General features: G+C 34.3%; 1 protein-coding gene across 1 annotated transcript in view; it reads right to left on the bottom strand.

Annotated features, from left to right (window-relative positions):
* Positions 1-12,694, bottom strand: part of tgm1l1 (transglutaminase 1 like 1) — a 67,376-nt gene extending 54,682 nt beyond the window's left edge. The window contains exons 1-3 of the mRNA XM_030160509.1: positions 12,534-12,694; positions 2,799-3,115; positions 2,480-2,671 (exon numbers count right to left, since the gene is read on the bottom strand). Of these exons, the coding sequence (XP_030016369.1) occupies positions 2,480-2,671; positions 2,799-3,114 (508 nt within the window). The 5' untranslated portion in view covers position 3,115; positions 12,534-12,694. The remainder of the gene's footprint in view (positions 1-2,479; positions 2,672-2,798; positions 3,116-12,533) is intronic.
* Between the last annotated feature and the right edge of the window lie 13,302 nt (positions 12,695-25,996).

Raw genomic sequence — 25,996 nt, 5'->3', positions numbered from 1 at the left:
TTGTGTGAAATGCTGCCGAAAAATGGACAGAGTGTATCCTTGATACTTACAGCAATTTTGTGTTTTGTGCTTAGTCAGAATTTAGTCTGATATGTGTCGGATTTTTGAGTTACTTATGGGATTTGGCAGGAATTTCGGGTAGGTAGACAGATGGGGTAAGGGGGTGGGAGATTATAAATTAAACTTCATCCTGCTGCTTTTCGAATGTTGGACTTTGTTTTTATATATATCCTTTTTTTGTTTGGTTTTAATGTTATATTCTAAATAAATAAACAAACAGTTCAGAATATAATGTAAGTCTGCATCATTTCTCTCATACAAGAACATAAGCAGCAGTTTCCAGCAGATCATTTACCTTGTTGAAGTAAAGTACTTTTTCAGTGATGATGCAAAGGGCTTTTATTCCCAAGTGTGTCGTAGATTGTTGTAGTATGAGGTCTGGAAATACCAAAGGGAGGGATCTGGTGTCCGGAGCCTGGAAACTATTAACGCTGAGGGGTTTTGGACGGAATCCAAAACTTAAGGCATACCTACAGTCGGACTGCTGCTCTATTTAAATGTGCTGTGTGCAGCATTTTGACGCTTGATGCATGCTTTGTTTTGGGAAAAAAATGTGCACATAATTCATAATTTGTAAATCTCAGCTTAGTCTTTCCTTATTTATTTGTGCTTTTTTTTTTACTGTGTGAACTTTGATGCAACTTCCTGATCTTCTACCACTCCATGGGTTTACTGGTGTTTTCCTATGTGCTTCCTTTGGCAGACAAATTGCATTTTTGTGCAATTTGATGCAACTGATTTCATTTTTAATTTCAGTTTTTAAACACATTGACACGGCTGCGGCTAGAAATAAGCCTAGTCTAACTAAATCTGGTCAAATATTGTATGGTGGCCCAGAGGGACAATAGCCCAAAAAATTATCCACTATAAGAAAAAAAAGGAGATTGTGATTTATTTAAAAAGAAGTATCTGAAAAATAAATTTCCCCCTTAAAAAGAGAACTTGAGGGTAAACAGTACCCCCCCCCCCCCTCCGCGTTTGAAAAGGTGGATGTTTTTTTTTTTGTTTGTTTGTTTTTTTGATGAACCTTATTTAAAAAGTGAAGGATTTTCTTTTTTAGGCATATGAAGTTTTATATTTTCAAACAATCTTTTTTTTTGATAAATGTATAATTTTTGATGTTGCTCAATTTCGTTTTGAGACACTTTTTCTACAAGTCTATTTTATTTGAGGAAATTATTTTATTAAAAAAATCATACAAGTTTATCTTATTTCTTTGTACAAATTAAAAGAAGTTGTGCAAGCGGTTTCAGTCTTTTTTGTTTCTTTTTTTCTCCTCTAAAAAAATAAAACTAAAAGATATAATAATTATAATAATAATAATAATAATAATAATAATAATAAAGAAAAAAAGGGGAAAAAAGTGGTTTCAGTCTTAAAATATGGAAAACAATCTGGATCCTTTGCTGGGATAATTTGCAAAATATTGCCATATTACTCATAAATGTACATGTTACTTGTAAAATCTATCTTGATATTAGCTGGAAAATCTTATTAAGAAAAAGTTAGATATATTTTGTAAAAATAAGAATATTTTTCTTACGTAAAAATGTCTTGGCAAGCTTTTTTTTTTTTCTTTTTTTTTTTTTTTTTTAAATTTGGATTAAAAAAATAAGAAAATGTTCTAGATATAAGGCTTTTTTCACTTTCTTAGAAATCATTTTTTGCAGTGCAATATTTGCACTCAGAAATCTACTTCTGCTTATACTGACAGTGCTTCCATATCCTTATCAGTATATATATATATATATATATATATATATATATATATATATATATATATATATATATATATATATATATATATATACAGGGTGGGGAAGCAAAATTTACAATATTTTGAGGCAGGGATTGAAAGACAGTGTATGACCAATTAGTTTATTGAAAGTTATGAGAATTTATTTGCCACATGAAAATGTACATAATAGAAAATGTTTTTATTCTATGTGTCCTCCTTCTTTCTCAATAACTGCCTTCACACGCTTCCTGAAACTTGCGCAAGTGTTCCTCAAATATTCGGGTGACAACTTCTCCCATTCTTCTTTAATAGTATCTTGCAGACTTTCTCGTAATAGTTTTGCTCATAGTCATTCTCTTCTTTCCATTATAAACAGTCTTTATGGACACTCCAACTATTTTTGAAATCTCCTTTGGTGTGACGAGTGCATTCAGCAAATCACACACTCTTTGACGTTTGCTTTCCTGATTACTCATATGGGCAAAAGTTTCTGAAAAGGTATGGATAATAGTGTTAGGTATGATTATGACATCAATATATGTTTGGTTTCAAAACAATTGACGTAAGTGCCTGCTGAGAAAAAACAACTAAATGTTCATTGCAAATTTTGCTTCCCCACCCTGTGTATATATAAAAAACCCAATGGCAGGTACAGACTGCCCATGTTTGGATCTCCTGTACCTGTTTTCAGGTCCAGGTGCATCTTGTCGGTGTCAGAACTGAAGGGTCTGTTCAGCTCCATCTCCATCTGGAAGGTCTGTCCTCGGCGGATGATCAGCTCGTCTCCATGGTACAGTTCAGTGTGGTGTTCCAGTCGGTTCTGACCAGTTTTGGAGCTCAGCAGGTCCACAGAACGTACCGACAACTTCAATTCTGTAAAAGGAAATAAGGATGTCAACTTTTCCATATGGACCCGCTTTACTTATTGTATCATGTACATGTTAAATCTGTACGAAGCCCATTGAAAATTTATATAAATGCCATAAGTTCATGACATTACCTTCCATTTCCTTCAATTCTTCTTTCTCTGGTTTTGGTTTTTCAGGTTCCGGGGCTGGGGCTGGGGTCGGGGCTGGGGCTGGAGCTGGAGTTGAGGGTTTTATGACTTCCACCTTATCTGTCACATCATAAGAGGTACTGTTCTGGCGTTTACAGCAGCATGGGCACATCTTCCTGAACCAGCGGCGACAGGCTCCTTCTTCCTGTTTCTTCTCATCCTCCTTGTGAATGGTCAGCTCCACCCGGGTGGGCGGGGCTGCTCCAGGGAAACGCCCCACCTCCGAGTCGCCTCGCACAGTCAGTCGCTCACCTGGCATTCTGGAAAGATCAAAAGTCATTCATTTTAGGAATCGAACTGTAGACAAACGGAGCATATTAAATTAACATGCCTAATTTTTGCTATGGCATGTTGGATGCATTTATTGTCATCTTTCCATACATGGTTTCACTTGTTATATCTTGAATTTATCTGACTCTTAACACTTTGCTGCAACTTTTATCCAAAATGTTGCACCCATAAATCACTCTAGACTCAGAATGAACTATATTTTCCAAAAAGAGGAAGGAACTAGCAGTTAAAAGGCCACGAACCAGTCAAATCACAGCCAAATCTGAACTATTTCCTTTTTTTTAATCCTGTGTTTTTTACTGTAGGGGTTCCCAGAGTGGGGGACATGTACCCCCAGAGGTACTTGGAAGAAGCCCAGGCGGTATTTGAAATTATTTTGTAAAAATTTATAAAATAAGTCATCATGTATAAAAAGATGTATTTCTGTTACTGGAGTTAAATTATGGAATGACATAAATACACAAATACATTTAAAGATGTTTAATTCATTAATGATTTTCAAGGGATTCAAGCAAGAATGATTTTTGATGAAACCTTTTTTAGTCTCAACAGAATTCACAGTCAGTTGACTTAAAATCAACCTCACTGGTTTTATGTTTTGTATTATGGAAGATGACTGAATAAACTTAAACCTTAATCATGTACTGAATACAAAATACATAATGAGAATTAATGCTGAAATATAAAGCACAATTAATACATTTATATAATAGTTTTAATGTCAATCATCTTGTTTAAGCTTTAACATTTTAAGACCATTTTTGTTTTATATTATTACCTCCGCCAAGGAGGTTATGTTTTTGCCAGGGTTTGTTTGTTTGTTTGTCTGTTTGTCTGTCCGTTAGTGTGCAACATAACTCAAAAAGTTATGGACAGATTTTGATGAAATTTTCAGGGTTTGTTGGAAATGGGATAAGGAAGAAATGATTAAATTTTGGTGGTGATCGGGGGTGGGGGGGCCCACGGGGGGACCCATTTCCAACAAACCCTGAAAATTTCATCAAAATCTGTCCATAACTTTTTTATGTTACACACTAACGGACAGACAAACAGACAGACAAACAAACAAACAAACCCTGGCAAAAACATAACCTCCTTGGCGTGGGGGGGGCCCACAGGGGGGGCCACTGATCAGCCTTGGCGGAGGTCTGCGCTCTCCGAGTGCTTCTAGTTCAAAATAAGTTTATTTGAGTAGCTAAGTAATTAGTTTTTGTTGATAAAAAGGTTCATTTATTAATTAATGACCAATTTATATATTTTTCTTGTCAATGAAAGAGAGCACTTTTCAGTTTATATTTTGCACACAAAATTTTCTTTAATTAATTAATTTAAAAAAAAAATATATATATATATATATATATATATATATACATATATATATATATATATATATATATATATATATATATATTACTGTTAAATATATGTTGTTTGTTTACAAAGTTTTGAAAATAGAAACACACACCTTTGGCAAAGGAACAAATTTTGGCTTTTTTTTTTTTTTTTTTTCAATCAAAAATACTGAAGCGAGAGTTATTAATTAATGACAAATGTATTTTTTTTTTTTATCAATGAAAGAGGGCATCTTTCATTTTATATTTTGCACAAAATTTACTTCAATTTTATTTTCAAAATAATATATATTATAATTAAATATGTGTTGTTTGTTTACAAAGTTTTGAAATTATAAACAGACACCTTTTGGCACAGGAACAAATTTTGCCAAATTTTTTTTCAATAAAAAATACTGAAGCGAAGATAAGGAAATCTGACCGATATCTTTTGTTAATATTAGTAGCAGGGGCAAAAAAAAAAAAGTCATAACTCAAAAGTGGATGTGCAAAGATCCCCCAACACTTTTGGACTGGACAACTGTTGTGAATGAAATTTATGACATGGAAAGACTGACCTTCTCATTAACCCTTTCATGCATGAATTATGAGAATCTTATTCAATATTTTTTTCTTAAGTGTTTTTGTTCCTCTTTAGGCATGAAAAAAAAACAATGCAATTGATTTTTTTTTTTTTTTTTTTTTTGATGAACCTATTTTTCGTGGAGTTACAAAAATGTCCACTCAGCTGGACACCATGCATTTAAGTTTTGAAGCAAAGAAACATTTATTTAAAAATCTTCATCAGAAAGTGATATACTGTATGAAAACTATGAAAAAAAAAATGAAAAAAAATGTAATGCCACTAATTGCTAAATTGCTACTGTTTTCTCACATTTTATCATACTCTAATATTAGTTATTACTCATTTCAGGGTGATAATATCCTCCTGAGTCCCAGGAAATTGACAGTTTTAGCTTTTTTACTTAAAAAAAATTGTCTTGATTGGAAACTGCATAATGCAACAGTTTTTTCAGATACATTTTTAAAGTTATTTTTATTTATTTATTGATTTTTTAATGGAATGTCCTTTGCAATGCACAGCATTTTTAAAGTAAAACTGTCAAACTTTTGTCCCCTACAGAGGACAAAACACATTGCTGGGTCTCAAGAGGATATACAAAAAAAACACAAAACAAAACAAAACTGTTTGTTAATTACCGTCTAATAACAATTAGCAATTGATTTACACTAAAACATGTTACTGCAGATCAGGTTTATCAAGAACAGCAAAGTTACAGTAATTGTATGAATTGCCGTGTTTTGGATGATACATAAGAGTCCTGATATGGAACTAAAACAACAAAACCAATGAATAAACAATAGAACAGCCGTAAAATAACTGTCCACTGTAGGGACCACTATGCATGAAAGGGTTAAGACTCACTACTGATAAATGTAAAAAAAAATATTGGGAAAAATGGAATGTGTATGTTAATCAAAGAAATCCTTGAACCTGTATAATCTTCTGCTATCTATTTTGTTTGTCTGGAGTTTGAACCTGGATGCTCTAATTGTTGTGGTTTGTGTTTTTTTTGCTGAAGCGAGAGCTGGGGGTACTTGGCAAAAAAAAAAAAAAAGTATAATTCAGGAGGTAGTCCACTGTAAAAAGTTTAAGAACCCATATGAATAACCCTACAAAAACATCTCTCACATCATGACATGTAGTTTCATTCCACTGTTAACATTTGTCTCTGGAATGATATGTTGCTGTTTAACTTTTTTTTCTACACATACTGTCATTTTATATAAAAAACTAATATTAACAGAGCCGTCCGTTAAAGCTTGGATAAATATGCCAAACCCGCTCGGCAAAAAAAGACGTCAATGGTCGCCTTAAATGGTTTTTGGGCACATGGTGGAGGTCAAATGTGGTGCATAACATTTCATTTCACTGACTTTGTTTTTATAACAGTCTAATTAACAAATCGTTTCTCATGTGACCCTTATCACATTCTTCATCTCTCCATAATGAAACAGCAAAAACCCGTTTTTTTTTTTTTTTTTTTTTTTTTTTTGCTTTTTTCTTTACTTGTTCCCAGACTTCCCACCATTATCACATTCCAGGCTTACATTCACTTTGGTCATCAGGCGTTTTTCCAAAGCATTCTGGCATTTTTATCCTCTCACTCTTGTCAGCGACACTCCCTGAATAATCAAACACAACTCCTACATGCAGCTCCTCGCCCATCTGCTGCAGCAATATGGATGTGTATCTGTCATAAAACGCCACACTATAATCAAACAGAGATGGGTGCTTCTATGAAACTGGGTACATTTTGGTATCTGGCACTTTTCCAGCTTTTTTACACCCAACAATAAAAGAAAATTTAGACATATTTCACCTCAGGATGTACCTAATGATGACCTCAAATAAATGCAAAAAAAAAAAAATTATACTCTTGCTCTGAGCCATCCCATAATTAACCCATAAAGACCCAAATACACACCAGTGACCAAAAGCATCTACTGATCTAAAATGTTTAATAACTTTAGAGCACCTAATACTTTCAATACGAGTAAATAATTGGTCTAAAATACAGTTTTTCCTCTTTTCATTGTCATCATATATGACCCATTTGGACGTTCAAAGGCTACGAAGTTACCATGGAAACACTGTCATCTTCTACAACATTAATTCCCCAGTAAAACCCATGGAATTTGATCAATGACAGTGGATGGAGACACTGGGTTTATGTTCAGTTAATGATATATTTTACTGAAAAGGTCATTTTTTCTTAAGTTTTTTCTGTTTTTGACTTAATAACCCTCAAAAATAACATCAGAATGATGATTAAAGTGCATGATCTGCAAATTAAATATAAGAAAATACCTGATTTTCACTGAAAAAGTACAAAAAAACAGAGAATAATATTAAAATAAATGGTGATAAATCACTTAGGAAAGGTTAAATAGAAAGAAAAATTCATTTGGGAATTGACACAAAAGTAGCACTGGGTCTTTAGGGGTTAATAACTTCTGAACCACTAAACCTGTCAATATATTGAAATAATTGGTGTAATATATTTTACTGAAAAAGTCATTTTTTTTCTCAAGTTTTCTCTGTTTTTGGTAGGATAACCCTTAAATGGAATCTCAGCATGATGATTAAAGTACATGATCAGTAAAATGAATATAGGAAAATGCCTGATTTTCACTGAAAAAATGCAAAAATGGAGAGTATTATATTATGATAAATGGTGATATATCACTTAAGAAAGATTAAATAGAGGGAAAAATTCATTTGGGAACTGACATAAGAGCAGCTCTGGGTCTTTATGGGTTAATGAATTTTTAATCAAATATTAGGGCCAAAAATAGGACCAAAATTAGGACATGAAAAGCTACCTAGGTGTCAGTGCATTTGATCTGAAAACATGTCTGTAAATGGTCTTATATACCGCTATAAATAAACACTGTGTTAAATTTGTCAATCCTAGTGGTTTTTCTAATCCAGACAAGTTTGTTTTTCATGAATCTCAGTCTCATTCCAGGTTTTGTGTGTAACCCATCGTGTCCACTTGTGTTACATGCGGAACCTGCCCAGTTAAACACATATAAATTGCGAATGATTTTGCAACAGCGGTCATTTTTGTGAAACACTCTGCCTTGCATAATTAGTTCAATTCCCAAAATGTACCTGCGAGAGAATGAAGAGATTTTTTTTTTTTTTTTTAAATAGTAGAGCGTAATTTTCGTGTCCTTTTGACCGTGTTACATGCAGATTTTTGTATTAATTATAATGTAAAATAATATAACAATGTGTTGTATCTGAAAAATAGTTTCTCTTTTATCTCAGTAAGTATTTATATTTAAAATACACCCAAAGTGCTTTCATACTTGCTTCATAACATTAGTCTACATCTGGTTTGAATTTTTAGCCCCAACATCCTGTTTTTAGAACAAGTTTCACAGAAGAACCCAGTCAGAGAGAGGGTAAGCTTGTCCTTCCTGTCCATCCTCTGCGTTTAACCCTATAACACCAAATGTGTCATATTTGATACATGAGTTTTGAAGCCCTCTACATGATCAGTGGGACATTTTTTGTCTTGAAAAACCTGATGTATACAATTAGATACATGCAATACACAGATAATCCACCAGGGGGAGGAGTTCATTCACAAGAGGCCTTTCTAGTGACACTACAAGACTGTCATTAATGAGGAAGGAGGAAGAATTTTGTCAATTTTGAAAAGGAATTACCAATTTGTTAGACATATTGTGTTATATTATGTTTTTGTTTGTTCAAAAATAATAATATTTGAGCATTGGGACCCGATGTATCAAATATGATACAAAATTGAAACTCATACATGGAAATTGATATTTGAAAAATGTTTCTTTGGAACAATAAAGGCTCCAATTTGAAAGAACTGGAATTTTTTTGTCAGTGATTTAATAGTTCAGGCTTTACAGGGTTAAATGTCACATACCAAGTTTCAATCCTGGCAGAGCAAAAACTCAAAGTGTTTACTACAGTGAATATGTGAGGGTGGAGATCTGCCCTTCTCATCTTTCTCATCCCCCTCTTTCTCTTCTACTCGTCCACATCTGCATCTATAAGCCACACAAGGCGCTGCATACAAAATTAACCAAACATTGAGGCGCCGTAGAGTTTTGTTAGCTCTTGTAAAAGACCTGTGAAGTGTAATGAGCTGCAGAAATGTACATTGTCAGGAGGGAATCGTGGTTGTTAAGTAAACATATGCAGAACATGTTGGTTTATGGGGCGATTACTCTAAATTTTATAAACAATTAGTGACTGTACGCACAGATTTATATGTCTTAGCATGTGTTCTTTTGAAGTGTGCCCAGTATAGATGAAGCCAGTTTCATTTTAATTAAAACCTAAACTGGTGATTAAATGATAATGCTTTTCTATTGATTATAACTTAATTAGCTATGTGTATTCATATCAGATAAGCAGAGTACAATGGCTTGGAGAGAAAAAAAGCAGCTGATAATTAACCCTTAGAAACCCAAACAGCCACCGGTGACACAAACCATCTACTGATCTAAACTGTTTAATATCTGCTGATCCACTAATCCTATCAATACATGTAAATAATTAGTGCAAAATACAGTTTGTCATCTTTTCATGGTCATCAGATATGACTCCTTTGGACATTCAGATGCTCCGTAGTTACCGTGGAGACACTGTCATCTTCTATAACGTTGATTCACCAGTAAAACCAATGGAGTTGGATCAGTGACAGTGGATGGACACACTGGGTTTATGTTCTGTTATTGATATACAGTATCTGCTGAAAAAGTCACTTTTTATTCCATTTTCTCGATTTTTGATGTAATAATCTTCAACTTTAATCTGAGTTTTTCATTAAATATAGGAAAATGCAGGATTTTTACTGAAAAAATACCTGATTTATACTGATAAAATATACTGATAAAATACAAAATACAGACGATAATATTATAGTAAATGGTGATAAATCATTTAAGAAAATCAATCAGCAATATCTTTGCTGAAAAAGTCATTTTTCCTTAATTATTCTCTGCTTTGATGTAATTATTTTAAATGTACTCTGAATTTTCATAAACATCTGATTGATCTGGGGATTAAATATAGGAAAATACATGACTGACACTAAAAAATGCAAAATACAGAGGATAATATGATTTTAAAAATGGTGATAACTCAGGTAAGAAAAGTAGAAATAGAGAACAATTTATTTGGGAAATGCAACAAAAGTAGCAGTGGGTCTTTAAGGGTTAAGCTGTGAAAACCACTAGGGATGACGTGCTTTTTTTGTTTTCTTGGTTGTTTGTTTGGGGTTTTTTTTTAATTATTGATTTATTTTGAAGATGGAAATGGTATAAGCTTCCTGATATCTGCTAATTGACTTCTTTGCACAACATAATATTGAAATGAAAATTCAAGGAAGCAAAAAAAAAATAATATACACAAAAAGAAAAAGAGAAAAAGAGTCATATTCAAAAAGGAGCAATATGTACCAGCAATAGATAGATAGATAGATAGATAGATAGATAGATAGATAGATAGATAGATAGATAGATAGATAGATAGATAGATAGATAGATAGATAGATAGATAGATAGATAGATAGATAGATAGATAGATAGATAGATCCACATATACAATCATATTCATATATACATACATACACATATATACATATACACACATATACATGTACAAATGCATATATACACTGACACATACACACTCATATACATTCCCATAGGCTTCTCTGCCTCTAATCCCTACACCATATCAATTAGTAAATAACAATAGTCAGTAATGATAATTATCAACTGTAACTGCTAAACAAAATATTTGTGTACATTTTCTTGAACTGGTTAATATTTGGACTTTGCTTGAGTTCCTCACTTAGACTGTTCCATGACTTGACACCAGAAATACATAAACAAAATCTTTTGAAGGTCATTGTCCTGTGTTAGGGAGGGGCTTTTCCTTATACATGTGTAGTATCGAAAACATGTGTATACGTATGCTGTAAAAATATGTTCACTTCAAAAATGTCCACTTCCTGAGTTCATCTGCTGGTCAGATTACATTCCCCTCCCTTTAAATATTTCTCAAACTTCTAAATATTTCACATAAACAGTCATAATCATTGTGACAGATACAATGGAGCATATCAGCTGCATTAGATTGCAACGTGATCCCCACCCAACACTTAGGTCACACACTTTGACCGGTCCTCTGCTTTCCCTGCAGACTAGACTGATATTAAGTGAAAAGCAAAACAGGATTTGACTGGATACAAAGAAAAAAAGTTGAATAAATGAAGCCCGGGGCAACAGCTGATTAAATATTTTGGCTGGAATTCAAGGTGCAGTTATAATTGGCCAAATACTCCAACAAAAAAAAAAAAAAAAAAAGAGTATTTTCAATCGTAACAACTGAACTAAAGCTTTTCAGGCTTTTTGTTATGTGGTAATTTGGCTTCTCAAAGGCTTTAAAAAGAGTCAAGTTATCTCACAACTGCACCTTAGGTGGCCTAAAATGGGCCAATTAGAATCATCCACTGAACCCCTAAAAGCATGAAAAGCCATTCCACAAGACTAATTCTTTGGCAGTCTTGTCCCTGCCTCACACATTAATGCACACAGTTAAATGGATTTATAAAACAGTCATCAGCCAAGCTTGAAATTGTTACTTCTTCATCTTTTTTTTTTTTTCACTCCCCACTGCCTATCACTACTACATGTATCACGTCTTCCTTTATTCTGCGCCCCTCCCTCATCTGTTCAACCAGTTAGTGTTGGCATGCTGGCACGGCTGGTATGCCTACTGGCCCCTGAGATAAGCGCCTCAAATTCAAGTCAGTGTTCCCAAATAATAACAGACGCTTTCAATTGCCAGGCTTGTTTGTCAGATGTTGGTTCTGTGTAAAATAAATAATATAAGATACACCAAAATCCTCCATAAAGGGAAGAGAAGAACTTTAAAGTATGTCCTTAAAGGTCTCTGAGATGAAATAAACTGGGTGGCAACAAACCAATACAAGGCTCAGTGAACATGGAAAACGAGGAATAACAGAAAATCAAAGTTGTGCAGTTCAAACTATATGCCCCCCCCCACCACCACCACCACCACCTCTCATGTGTAAACCAAACAGAATAAACTTTATATTAAAAAAAAAAAAAAAAAAAAAAAAAAAACTTCATGTGGAGCCAATGAAATGCTGAGTATATTCCAGGTCAGTAATTCTTAAACACTTAATATTAGTGTTGAAACCAGACAAGTGTGTAATACAATTTATTATGGTCTGTGTTGCTTTCCAATTTACGCACAGAACCCCCCACCCCCACCCCCCATTTAAACTTTAAATTGCACTTGAGGCTTGTCTACAAGAGAACCAAACCGTTAGGTCATGCGTAGAGTTCACACTTCACTTCACATCTGCCTCCTGAGAAAAAGCAACTACATAAGACAAAAAAAAAGAAAAGAAAAGAAAAAAAAAAGAAGTAGGAGTTAATGAACACTTACTTTTTCTGTGCGGTTTCGTCTTTGGGTCAGCGGTGATAACAGTTCTTAGCGTTTGCAAACTTTTTTCTCTACTCTCAATGTTGGATCCGAAGACTTTATATGCCTGTCCCGGAATGCACGATACCCGCACGATACTTGAAGCTGACAACACACGCCCCTCTCTAAGTCAGCATACCCCACCCCACCCTGCACAGCTGAAGTTCTCAAACTGAGAAAGAGAGGTCTTTGGTCATCCAGATCCAGATCCAGATCCAGAGCGCGCTGCGTAAAAGAGCGCACGTGGTGACGAGGAGCGCGCGCACACACGCCACTTGAGGCAGAGTGAAGAGCGAAAGTTTTGTTACGCAATGATCAGGCTTTTCTTTTTCCTATCCAGGAAGGGAGTGGGAGAGGGTAGATAGAGGAGAGCAGGAAGAAAAACACAACTGAGTAAGTGTTTGTGAAAGTTTGTCTGTGGTGAGGGATCCCCCCTATGAACCCGAACCTAGATCAGCTTCATACGAATATGATCTGAATACTTGAAAATACATGATTCAGAAATGACCCTTTTAAACAGGAAACCCCCTGCAGCTGTTTGGTCACACTTTACACATTACAGAAATCGAACTTCCCCTTGCACGAATTGCACAGTTCTCCTTTGTTGGTTGTGGTACAACAGTGGTTCATAAACTTTTTACAGTGGAGTACCCCCTGAAATAGACCAACTCTTGCTGCGCCATTTTTTAAATAAATAAATAAATAAATAATAAATAGGCAAAATTTGTTCCTGTGCTAAAGGTGTCTGTTTATATTTTCAAAACTTTGCATGCAAACAACATATATTTAACTGTAATATACAAAAAAATAAAAATAAAAAAAAAACAAAACATTTCTTAAAGTAGATTTTGTGTGCAAAATATAAACTGAAATTGATAAGAAAAAAAAAATTTTGGTCATAAATTAATCCAAAAAGACCCAAACATCCATCATTAACCAAAAGCATCTACTGTTCTAAACTTTCCATCCACTAATCCTATCAATTCAGGTAAATAATTGGTGTAAAATGCAGTTTTTCATCTTTTCATGGTCATCAGATATGACCCATTTGGACATTCAGAGGCTCCGTAGTTACCATGGAAACACTGTCATCTTTGACAACACTGATTCACCAGTAAAACCCATGGAGTTGGATCAATGACAGTGGATGGGGACGCCTGGTTTATGTTCAGTTACTGATATATTTTGCAGAAAAGGTCAGTGTTTTCTTTATTTTTCAGCATACATTTAACTGTAATATATATTCTTTAAAAAAAAAACAATTTTTTTTTAAAGTACATTTTGTGTGTGCCATCTTTCCATTGATAAGAAAAATATATAAATTGATCATTAATTAATAAATGAACCTTTCATCAACAAAAAAACTAATTACTTAGCAACTGAAATAAATTCATTTTGAATAATATGAAATAGAAATGTTCTTAAAATGTTACCAAAGCTTAAACAAGATGATTAACAATAAAACTATTATATGAATGTATTTATTACATTTTAAATTTTAGCTTTACTTCTCATTATTTATTTTGCATTCAGTACATGATGACTTATTTAATGCATTTTTGGAAAAAAAAAATGTACAAGAAAGAATGTACAAGCATATGGTATAAGTGTATGTATATGTATGCATGTGTATATATGTACATATATATGTGTTATTGTATTATGTGTTCATGTAAATCATATTTACATTTCTTCTTAATAATATAAAGTCAGAAACAAATGTGTTTATCAATAAGTATCATCAGTAGACTAGGAAGTTTGTTATTGTTATTATTTAAATTATGCTTCTTCTCACTCCTTTTCGAATATATATATTTTGTCCTACGTCTTTTGTTTCAATGTTTTGTTTGTTTATTTCTTTTTCCTTTTTTTTTTTTTGCATTCATATTTGAAATAAATACACTCACTCAATCAATCAGTGCAGAAACCTCAAAGGCCAAACCCTCTCTGACCTCAGTGAAGACCCACCCTAAAGTAGACAAAAATCTTAAACACTGTGGAAAAAAAACCCTACTGTTTTTCCATTACGTATTGCTGATGTTACATCCCATAACATTTATTCAAGGGGAAGAAAAAAAAAAAAAAGATGATGCACACATGGTTCATTGTTTCCAGATCCAAATGAACAAGCAGCCAATACAAGCAGCCCGTGGGAATGACTAAAGCGCATCAGTTTTGTGGTTTGGCAGCAGATTACAGCAAGACTGTTGTTTCTGATCACTGGTGTTGGTGATGACGATGATAAAAAAAAAAAAAAAAAAAAAAAGGAGATAAAAACATAACACATTTCTAAACCTGTCTTTTACTGTCAATCTGTGTCAGTAAATAACTGTGTCAGAACGAAAATAAGCAAAAATAGTTCAGTGACTTAAAACATAGATTTATACATTATTCACTGGTAGAATGTAATTTACTCAACTACTGAAGTACTGTACAAGAACACGTTTTTAGGTACAACTTCATACTTTTACTCCATTACAGCAGTACACTTACTTTTCATAGTATCAACCAGAATTGGGTGTCAAACCAACCCAGTCTCATATCAAAATGTGAAATAGCTACATTTATCCACAGTGCAAAAGACCTCGTCTTTGCTGGTTTTTTTTTTTTTTTACTTTGTTACTCAGACAGAACATTTGTAATTTTTTACTTATTCAGGCTTACAAATAAGTTACTGTCTCTAATTTGTTATCTTTCAGAAGCAAATCAGGTTAATTTTAATTTTAAATCAGTGCAGTTTGTCATCTTTTCATGGTCATCAGATACAACTCATTTGGACGTTGAGAGGCTCCATAGTTACCGTGGAAACACCGTCATCTTCTACAACACTGATTCACCGGTAAAACCCATGGAGTTGGATCAATGACAGTGGATGGACACACTAGTTGATATATTTGATTGAAAAAGTCCCATTTTCTTCAGTTTTCTCTGTTTCTGATATAATAACCTTCAAGTTTTTATTGACATCTACATGATCAGTGAATTAAATATCGGAAAATACCAGATTTTTACTGTAAAAACACAAAATACAGGGGATAATATAATAATAAATGCTAATAAATCACTTAAGAAAAGTTAACCCTATAACGCCAAACGTATCGTGTTTGATACATGAGTTTTGAAGCCCTCTACATCACAGGTGTCAAACATGCGGCCCGGGGGCCAAAACCAACCCGCCAAAGTTTCCATTTCGGCCCACGGGATGAATTTGCCAAGTGCAAGTTAGGGCATCGAACTCCAAAATAATATCATAATAAGCTATAAATAATGACAACACCAATTTTTTCTCTTTGATTTAGTGCAAAAAACATTCAATTATGAAAATATTTACATTAAGAAACTATCCTTTAACAATAAAATGTGAATAACCTGAACAAATATGAACAACCAAAATGTCTAAAGAAAATTAAGTGCAATTTTATCAATAATATATATATAACAATAATTTGCCTGTTACTAAATGTTTTATACCTTTGTAGATCTGATCTGTAATGCACATGTATAAATGATAAGTCGAGGCATAATATTGATAAAATTGTACTTATATTTCCTAACAAATTTCATTTTTCAGCTTATTCTCATCCTTTTTGTTTGGATAGTTTGTAAATGTAAATATTGGCATAACTGAATGTTATTTTTTGCACTAAAACAATTTGGAGTTGTCATTATTTATTGGCTATCATGCAATTATTTTACTGGTCTGGCCCACTTCAGATTAAATTGGGCTGAATGTGGCCCCTGGAAGAAAATGAGTTTGACACCCCTGCTCTACATGGTCAGTGTGATTTTTTTTTTTTTTTTTTTTTTTTGAAAAACCTGATGTATACAATTAGATACATGCAATACACAGATAATCCACCAGGGGGGAGGAATTCGTTCACCAGAGGCCTTTCCAGTGACACTACAAGATTAACATTAATGAGGAAGGAGGAAGAACTTTGACAATTTTGAAAAGGAATTATTAATTTGTTAGACATATTGTGTTATGTTTTTGTTTGTTCAAAAATAATAATATTTGAGCATTGAGACACGATGTATCAAATATGATACATACTTGAAACTCATACATGGAAATTGATATTTGAAAATAAAAAACATTGTTTTTGGTTGTTCAGAGGGACCAATAAAGGCTCCAGTTTCAAAGAACTGGAATTTTCTCTCAATGATTTTAATGGTTTAGGCTTTACAGGGTTAATGTTTTTAGTTGCACTAAAACAAAGGGAAAAAGTTGTCATTATTTATAGGTTATGATCCTACTACATGCAATACACAGATAATCCACTAGGGGGGGAGGAATTCGTTCACCAGAGGCTTTTCCAGTGACACTACAAGACTGTCATTAATGAGGAAGGAGGAAGAACTTTGCCAATTTTGAAAAGGAATTACCAATTTGTTAGACATGTTTGTGTTATATTATGTTTTTGTTTGTTCAAAAATAATAATATTTGAGCATTGAGACCTGATGTATCAAATATGATACAAAGTTGAAAATCATATATGGAAATTGATATTTGAAAAACATTTTTTTGGTTGTTCAGAAGGACCAATAAAGGCTCCAGTTTCAAAGAACTGGAATTTTCTGTCAATGATTTAATGGTTCAGGCTTTACAGAGTTAAATATAGAGGAAAAACCTATTTTAAATGTGCCACATAAGTAGCACTGGGTATTTATGGGTGAAGACATAGATGATTATTTGAATCAATTATTGCAGTTTTATCACCCTTCTATGGTTCTTGTGTTATATGCTGACTCACTAACCTGTTTTCCTGCCGTTACAGGTTAAAATGTCTGCAGTAAAAACATCTTGCTGCAGATATTGTCTCACAAATTTGCCAGATTATGATTTATAAAAGTGATTTTTCTATCAGGATTGTGGTTTAGAAGTGGGCAATAGATGCACTAGATTTTTTTTTTTTTCTTTTTTTTGTGGCAGGTCTATTTGTGTTTTGAAAAATGCTGACCATTTACAGTCTTATTGTTGATCCCGCTGGCCTGACACTAGTGTGATAAATGACATAGACAACATTCGCAGCTTCTGGAGAGCGGTGGGCGTGAGAGGAAACGTAAAGGTGACTTGGGTTCGCTGAGTTTGGGAGTATAACAGATGGGCTGGCTCTCATACTGTATGTGGGAAACCAAACAGCCGGCAGCAGACCACAAGGAACTTCATAGCTCTGGGACACATATTAAGACTGCATAGAAACGTGCCCTTGGGCTGTTATGGGATGCATGGTTTTACGTGGAGAACAATGAGTAAAAAATGATAAATAGATTGCAGTTGGTTAACCCTTTATCGGGCAAGTGACTATTTTTGGTCATTTCTGGACAGTGTCAGCAACACTTACAGCAGGGATGTCAAACTCATTTGTTCTAGGGGCCGCATTCAGCCCAATTGGATCTCAAGTGGGCTGGATCAGTGAAGTAATAGGATCATAACCTATAAATAATGACAACTTTTTCTCTTTGTTTTAGCGCAATTAAAAACATTAACCCTGTAAAGCCTAAACCATTAAAATCATTGAGAGAAAATTCCAGTTCTTTGAAACTGGAGCCTTTATTGGTCCTTCTGAACAACCAAAAACAATGTTTTTTATTTTCAAATATCAATTTCCATGTATGAGTTTCAATTATGTATCATATTTGATACATCGGGTCTCAATGCTCAAATATTATTATTTTTGAACAAACAAAAACATAATATAACACAACATGTCTAACAAATTGGTAATTCCTTTTCAAAATTGGCAAAGTTCTTCATTAATGACTTCCTCATTAATGACAGTCTTGTAGTGTCACTGGAAAGGCCTCTGGTGAACAAACCCCTCCCCCCTGGTGGATTATCTGTGTATTGCATGTATCTAATTATATACATCAGGTTTTTCAAGACAAAAAATATCACACAGATCATGTAGGGGGCTTCAAAACTCATGTATGGAATAAAATATGTTTGGTGGTATAGGGTTAAATTATAAAAAAAAATATTTACATTTACAAACCGTTCTTTAACATAAAACATGTGAATAACCTGAAAAAACTGAAATTTGCAAGAAAAATAAGTGCAGTTTTAACAATATTACACCTCAACTTATCATTTATATGCGTGCATTATGCACAATGTTACACAAACATTTGGTAACAAGCATAATATTGTTAAAAATTTGGAGTTTGGAACTAAAATAAGAACAAGTTCTCATTTGCCCAGCTCATTGTTCTTCTTAGTAGTTCTTCGAGGTTCAACTGGGCTAATTTTGGTTCAAAAGAGCAAAACTAGTCCAGTTGAACCTACGAGGGCCGTTCAATAAGTTCATGGCCTCACCCAGAACAGAACAACACAGACTGATAATTTATATTTTATTTTTCAACATAATCTCCATTTACAGCAATGCACTTGGTCCATCGATGTTCAAGCATCACTATCCCATCACGAAAGAATGTAACATCCTGTATTATAACAACCAGTATTTCTGGGTGAGGCCATGAACTTATTGAACGGCCCTCGTAGAACCTAGAAAAAGGGTTAAAAAGGTTATTATGCTATTATTTTACTTTAGCTCATATTGATCTGAATGTGGAACCGAAACTAAAATGACTTTGACACCCTTTGATTGTTAATATCGTCAGTGTAATTTTTGCACCTTGCAAATTCATCCCGCAGGCCAAATTGGACCTTTAGGCGGGATGGTTTGAGACCCCTGAGTTCCAGTGAGGACAGAGAGGCAACAATCTCAAGTCCAATGTGGTCTCCAGGGTCTGTAAGGTCCACCTCTGCATGAACAGTGAGTGTACCTGCTTTGTTAGGTACCATGAAGTAATGGTACTAATGTAAGGAATGATGTTCAAAGGGATCATGTGGATGTGGACAGGGGTCTGGATCAGCACTGATGTTGGTCTAATGTTCTAAAATACATGTTCCTTTCACTTTACATGTGTTTTTCTTGTATTTTTTATATCAAAGTGGATACTGACACAGTACTGTGGAACAAAATATTGGTTTGTCTATTACCACAGAGTCAAACAGTGCCTTTGTTATGTCATATCTAGACTGGTAACTTGTTACATCCCGAAAACTACCAAGGCAATCGGATAGCAAATAGGCGGGAGTTGGAGACAGCAGAGATTTAGCTCACTTGGTAATGTTTTGGACTGCAAAACAGAAGATTTGATTTTGATTCCTGGTTGAAGCAGCATTTTTTATTCTGCAGATTTTCAAATGGGGTGGGGGGTACGGTGCCAAGGATGCCGGTAGGTAAATCCAACATTGATATTTTAATCAGCCATTGGGACAACATTCAGAGTGCAGAAACTGACACAGAACTGAGAAGTCACATGGCATCTAACATGTAGCTCCGCCCACCCTCTCCAGCCTCACTGACCACACAGAGCAAAGAACACCATAAAACAACATATAGAGCATTTAGAATAATAATTCCTTTTCTATACTATATACTATCACTAATTTGTTGTTTCTTCCATCAACTGTGGTAGCAAAATACACAAAAGAATGCACTGAAGTATGCACCATATATGACCACAGTACTGTGGCAACAAGAGGCTAAATTATATTCGCTTTCGCCTATATACTTGTATTTGTTTTTATTAGTTGGTTTTCATATTTTGAGATCCAGGTTGGGTTGGTATGGGGGTCGCCATTGGTTCTGGAGGGGTGGGGTTGTACTTTGTGTATCACAAAATCTTAGATCATAAACGGTGAATTTCTTTCTTAGTTCCTTTGTATTGTATTTTTGAGATGCACCATGAAAATAAATACAAAATTGATTAAAAAAAAAAAAAAAAAAAAGAGGCAAATGAGCTCATGTAACAGTATCTGTGATTGGCTCTAGTACAAATGCTAACATTTGATTGGCTCTGTGGCAATAGACAAACTGATATTTTGTGCCATAGTACCTCATTTCTGTATATACTTCTTGAATTTTTTTTTGTTTGTTCGTTTGTTTTTGCTACTTATAGGCAAGGAACCAAATATGGTAACTTCAATTACCTTGATATTCTACATGAAAATAAAAAAAATTAAAAACATTCCCAAAAGTAATAGTCTTGTTATGTCCTGCAATAACACACTAAGGCTGAAATTTAGAATGACAGTATTTCTATGAGTGTTTTATAAAGGGTTAATACAGTAGAGCTGAGTTGTCCTTGTGTGAAACAGTGTTACAGTGCAGTGAATGCTTTTGGTGTGTGTTGTATTGACGCCTTACTGTTAAATAATAACTAAATTCCTGTGACCTTTTTTGTTACTTAGCCACAACACACAGCTGCACAATATTGACTTATCAGACCGTTGCATTTCTCTCAGTGAAGAATGTCACCTTTCACCCAGCTGCCCGATATCCTCGTGTCATACACAGAAAATCTTTTTCAATCAAATTATTTTTAATAGCTTGTACTTTTCCAGAGTCGGCAGGAGTGGAGTGTTTGCCCTAATCCATATGATTCATGACAAAGTTCAGGCTGTGACATCATGGAGATGTGGATTTATTTCACAATGGTGTGATGAAATGTGTCTGACTACATGTGTGTGACTTTTAAAGTATTAATCAATGGTGGCGTTCATTCACAGTTTATTGCGCGGGGGTTTGACTCATGCGCTGCAGTTGCTCTGGAGATGAACGAAAACAGACAAAGCCAAGAACGGCTCCTGGTGAACAAATGATTTATAAGACACCCCTCCTTTTACTGTTGTTCGAGAAGCAGGAAGAGAAGCAGCATGTTTTCTTGGAGTGACTGTTTTGATTTGATTTGGAGTTGGGTTTTTTTCCTCATAAAAGTACAATATGTCACACACTTAGTCTACTTGCAGTAGTGGGAAAAAAAAAAAAAGTTTTGGGACACCCTTAAAATTTTATACAATCTCAAATATTATCATGTAATATTTACAGAAAAATATCTTTTTTTTTTTTTTTTTTAAGTGTGGCTGCATCAGACAGACACAAACAAAAGCTTTTTTTGTTTGTTTGTTTATTGTTAACAAGAAAAGAAAAAAAAAACTAAATTCTTGACAGTTTCAATGTCATGTCCTGTTTGTGTTTCAATGTCTGGCTGAAACATCCAGTTTTGACCTTGATAGAACAGAGCATGTGCAGAAGGGATGTGGGGTTCGGAGGCTGGAAGAATACTTGGCAGAGATCAATAACTAAGAGTGGTTCTTAATGCAATATATCACAAATGCATGGGGTGTCCAAAAACTGTTCTCCAACACGGTACCCAAAGGAGAGGCAAGAGGTACTGTTTTCGGTTTGGTTTGGTTGTTTGTTTGTTTATTTGTTTATTATCACTCTAACAGCAAAAGTATTCATTGAATTCATACTAAATTGGGTTTATAGATTGCAAGTGACCCAGATTAGACCTCATTACATTTTTGGAAAAGTAGGTCAAAGTTCACAATTTTTATGAATTTTTAAAACCTTTTTTTCCCCATTTACTTATAATGGGCAAAATTTCAAATGTCTGTAGCAGCAAAACTACTGGTTGAATTCATACCAAATTTGATTTATAGATTACCAGTGACTCAAAATAGATGTGATTACATTTTGGGAAAAGTAGGTCAAAGTTAATATTTTTAAGGAATTTTTAAAATCTTTTTTCTTCTCCCATTTACTTGTAATGGGCAAAATTTCACGTCTATAAAAACATCAATTTTGTTTCAATTTACTTCAAACTTGGCACATATGTAAACACAATTGATATGCTGACATCAGCACATGCATAGACATGATGACATCAGCTGGATCAATGCCTAAATAAGCTACAATGGTGCCTGGCACAACTTTGTTTGTTTGTTTGTTTGTTTGTTTGTTTGTTTGTTAACACTCTAGCAGCAAAACAATAGGTTGAATTCATACCAAATTGGGTTTATAGATTGCCAGTGGCCCAAAATAGATGTCATTACATTTTGGGAAAAGAAGATCAAAGTTCACAATTTTTATGAATTTTTAAAACCTTTTCCCCCATTTACTTATTCTGGGTGAAATTTCAAATGTCTGTAGCAGCAAAACTATCGGTTGAATACATACCAGATTGGGTTTAGAGACTGCCAGTGACCAAAAATAGATGTGATTACATTTTGGGAAAAGTAGGTCAAAGTTCAAATTTTTTTGTGAATTTTTAAAATCTTTTTTCTCCTTCCATTTACTTACAATAGGCAAAATTTCACGTCTGTAAAGCATCAATTTTGTTTCAATTTACTTCAGTCTTGGCGCATTTATATAGAGGCAATTCATATGCTAACATCAGCACATGCATAGACATGATGACATCAGCTGGATCAATGCCAAAATAAGATACAATACGTGCGAGGGGCGGGGTTTGTTGTGCCTGACACCACTTGTTTTATTTTTATTTAAGCTTTATTTAATCAGGTAAGTTAGTTGAGAACTGATTCTCATTTTCAATAACGACCTGGCTAAGATGCAGCAAACAAACAGAATGAACAACAGTACAGGTTACATATACACCAAACAAACAAACAAATAAACAAACAAACAGGATGGACAACAGAACCGATCACATTTACAACACTTCACACAATGATTTATTACAACTAGAAAGGCTAAAAACAGGTGGAGTGGTCCTGAGGTGTATCTCTCACTGACCTTTTAAACAAAAAGAGCGGTATGAATGAGAATGAGGTAAGTTTTAAGGATTGTTGCAAAGAGTCATGCTGCATTTGACACAGTCGACCATGATATATTACTTGATAGACTGGAAAATTGGGTGGGACTATCTGGCACAGTTCTTGATTGGTTTGCATCCTACTTAAGGGGCAGGGATTATTTTGTGTCAATCGGTAACTTTAAATCTGAGCAGACCAAAATTACATGTGGAGTCCCCCAAGGCTCCATCCTGGGGCCCCTTCTGTTCAACATCTACATGCTTCCACTGGCTCAGATCATAGAAAAAAACAAAATAGATTACCATAACTATGCAGATGACACACAGCTCTACATTTCAATGTCCCCAGGTGACCATAGCCCCATACAAGCACTGGGTAAATGCATGGAGCAAATATCTGAATGGATGGGCCATAACTTTCTTCAGTTAAACAGAGAAAAAACTGAGGTAGTCGTTTTTGGACCCAAGGAGGAGTGTCTTAAAATCAGCATGCAGCTCCAGTCACTTCAGTTAAAAACCTCAGACCAGGCGAGGAATTTGGGTGTTGTCATGGATTCAGACCTGAATTTTAAAAACCACATACAAACAGTTACAAAGTCAGCTTACTATCACCCCAAGAACATTTCTAGGATTAAAGGACTGATGTCGCAGCAGGACCTTGAAAAACTTGTCCATGCATTTATCTTTAGTCGAGTTGACTACTGTAACAGTATCTTCTGTGGTCTGCCTAAAAAGTCTATTCGATGACTGCAACTGATCCAGAATGCTGCTGCTCGAGTCCTCACTAAGACCAAGAGAGTGGACCACATCAGTCCAGTTCTCAGGTCTCTACACTGGCTCCCTGTCTCTCAGAGAATAGACTTCAAAATTCTCTTACTAGCATATAAAGCACTGAATGGTTTAGGCCCAAAATACATCAGAGACCTTCTAGTCCAGTATGAACCATCCAGACCACTCAGGTCATCTGGTGCAGGTCTGCTCTTTGTTCCCATAGTCAGAACTAAACATGGAGAATCAGCGTTCAGTTTCTATGCTCCGTATATCTGGAACAAACTACCAGAAAATATCAGGTCTGCTGAGAGTCTGAGTTCTTTTAAGTCCAGGTTCAAGACTCACCTGTTCACTGCTGCCTTTGACTAAAAGGCTTTTGACTTTTTAAACTTTATATTCTCTTTTGAAACTCTGCACTGCAACTCTTACTTTAATATGTGTGTGTTTTTATTTTTATTTTATTTTATTTTTTGATTTTATGTGTTGTTTTCTTACTTGCTGTTTTTAATCACCTTTTACATGTTTCTTTTATAATGTTTTAAATGTGTTTCTTTTTGTTTCTTTTATTTCAATGTCCTGTGTGAAGCACCTTGAATTGCCTTGTTGCTGAAATGTGCTATACAAATAAACTTGCCTTGCCTTGCCTTACAGAGCCAGTCATAATCGTAGTCATACTAGATTTGATGTGTCTTGCATGTGCATGCCATTATATTACATGTATCTGCATGTGCTGTGCTGTTAGTTGATCAAAAATGACAACATCTCATCTTACAACTGATATACACACCCAAAGTTAGACAGTAGTTAAGGTTACGTCACTGCTCAAATGAAGTAATCTGATGCACACACTGTGTCACTGCTTTACCATAATGTGTGTCATTCACCATAAGTTTTGGGTCTTAAACAGCTTTGGTTCTAATTACTGGACTGGTAAGTAGTCACAAGAAAACAATTACTTATAAATGTGACTTGTTAAGAAAAAATCTAGCAAAATACTCAATATGTTTGCTTTTTAAATTGAATAGGGAAAGATGCTGTATTTGTTTAACCCATCAAGACCCAGACCTACTTTTGTTGTACTTTCCAGGCAAATTTTTCACTATATTTAACCTTTTTTAAGTGATTTACCACCATTTATTACAATATTATCCTCTGTATTTTGTGTTTTTCAGTGAAAATCAGGTATTTTCCTATATTTAATTTACAGGTCATGTAGATGTTCATAAAAGCTCAGTTAAAAGTTGAGGTTTATTATATAAAAAAAACCAAGAAAACTGAGGAAAAAGTGACTTTTTCAGCCAAGATATTGATAGCAGTATGTAAAAACAAGTATCTACATCCACTCTTATTGATCCAACTCTATGGGTTTTACTGGTGAATCAATGTTGTAGAAGATGACAGTGTTTCCACGGTAACTACGGAGTCTCTGAACAGCCAAATGGGTCGTATCTGATGACCATGAAAAGATGACAAACTGTATTTTACACCAATTATTTCAACATATTGATAGATTTAGTGGTTCAGAAGTTATTAACTCATAAAGACCCAGTAATACATTTGTGTCAGTTCCCAAATAATTTTTTCTTTCAATTTAAACTTTCCTAAGTGATTTATCACCATTTATTATAATATTATTCTATGTTTTTTTTTGCACTTTTTCAGTGAAAATCCAGTATTGTCCTATATTTAATTTGCACATAATGCACTTTAATCATCATTCTGATGTTACTGTTGATGGTTATTATGTAAGAAAAGTGACTTTTTCAGTAAAATATAACATTAATTGAACATAAACCCAGCATCTCCATCCACTGACATTGATCTAACTCCATGGATTTTACTCCTGAATCAATGTTGTAGATGATGACGGTGTTTCCATGGTAATTGTGGAGCCTCTGAATATCAAAATGAGTCATATCTGATGACCATGAAAAGATGGTAAACTGTATTTTACACCAATTATTTACATGTATTGGTAGGATTAAAGGATCAACAGGTATTAAACAGTTTAGATCAGTAGATGGTT

This window comes from Sphaeramia orbicularis, chromosome 17 (genome assembly GCF_902148855.1).
Source record: "Sphaeramia orbicularis chromosome 17, fSphaOr1.1, whole genome shotgun sequence".
In the NCBI taxonomy this organism is placed as follows: Eukaryota; Metazoa; Chordata; class Actinopteri; order Kurtiformes; family Apogonidae; genus Sphaeramia; species Sphaeramia orbicularis.
Note: the sequence above shows the minus strand (reverse complement) of the source record. Positions and strands in the feature narration are given on the sequence as shown.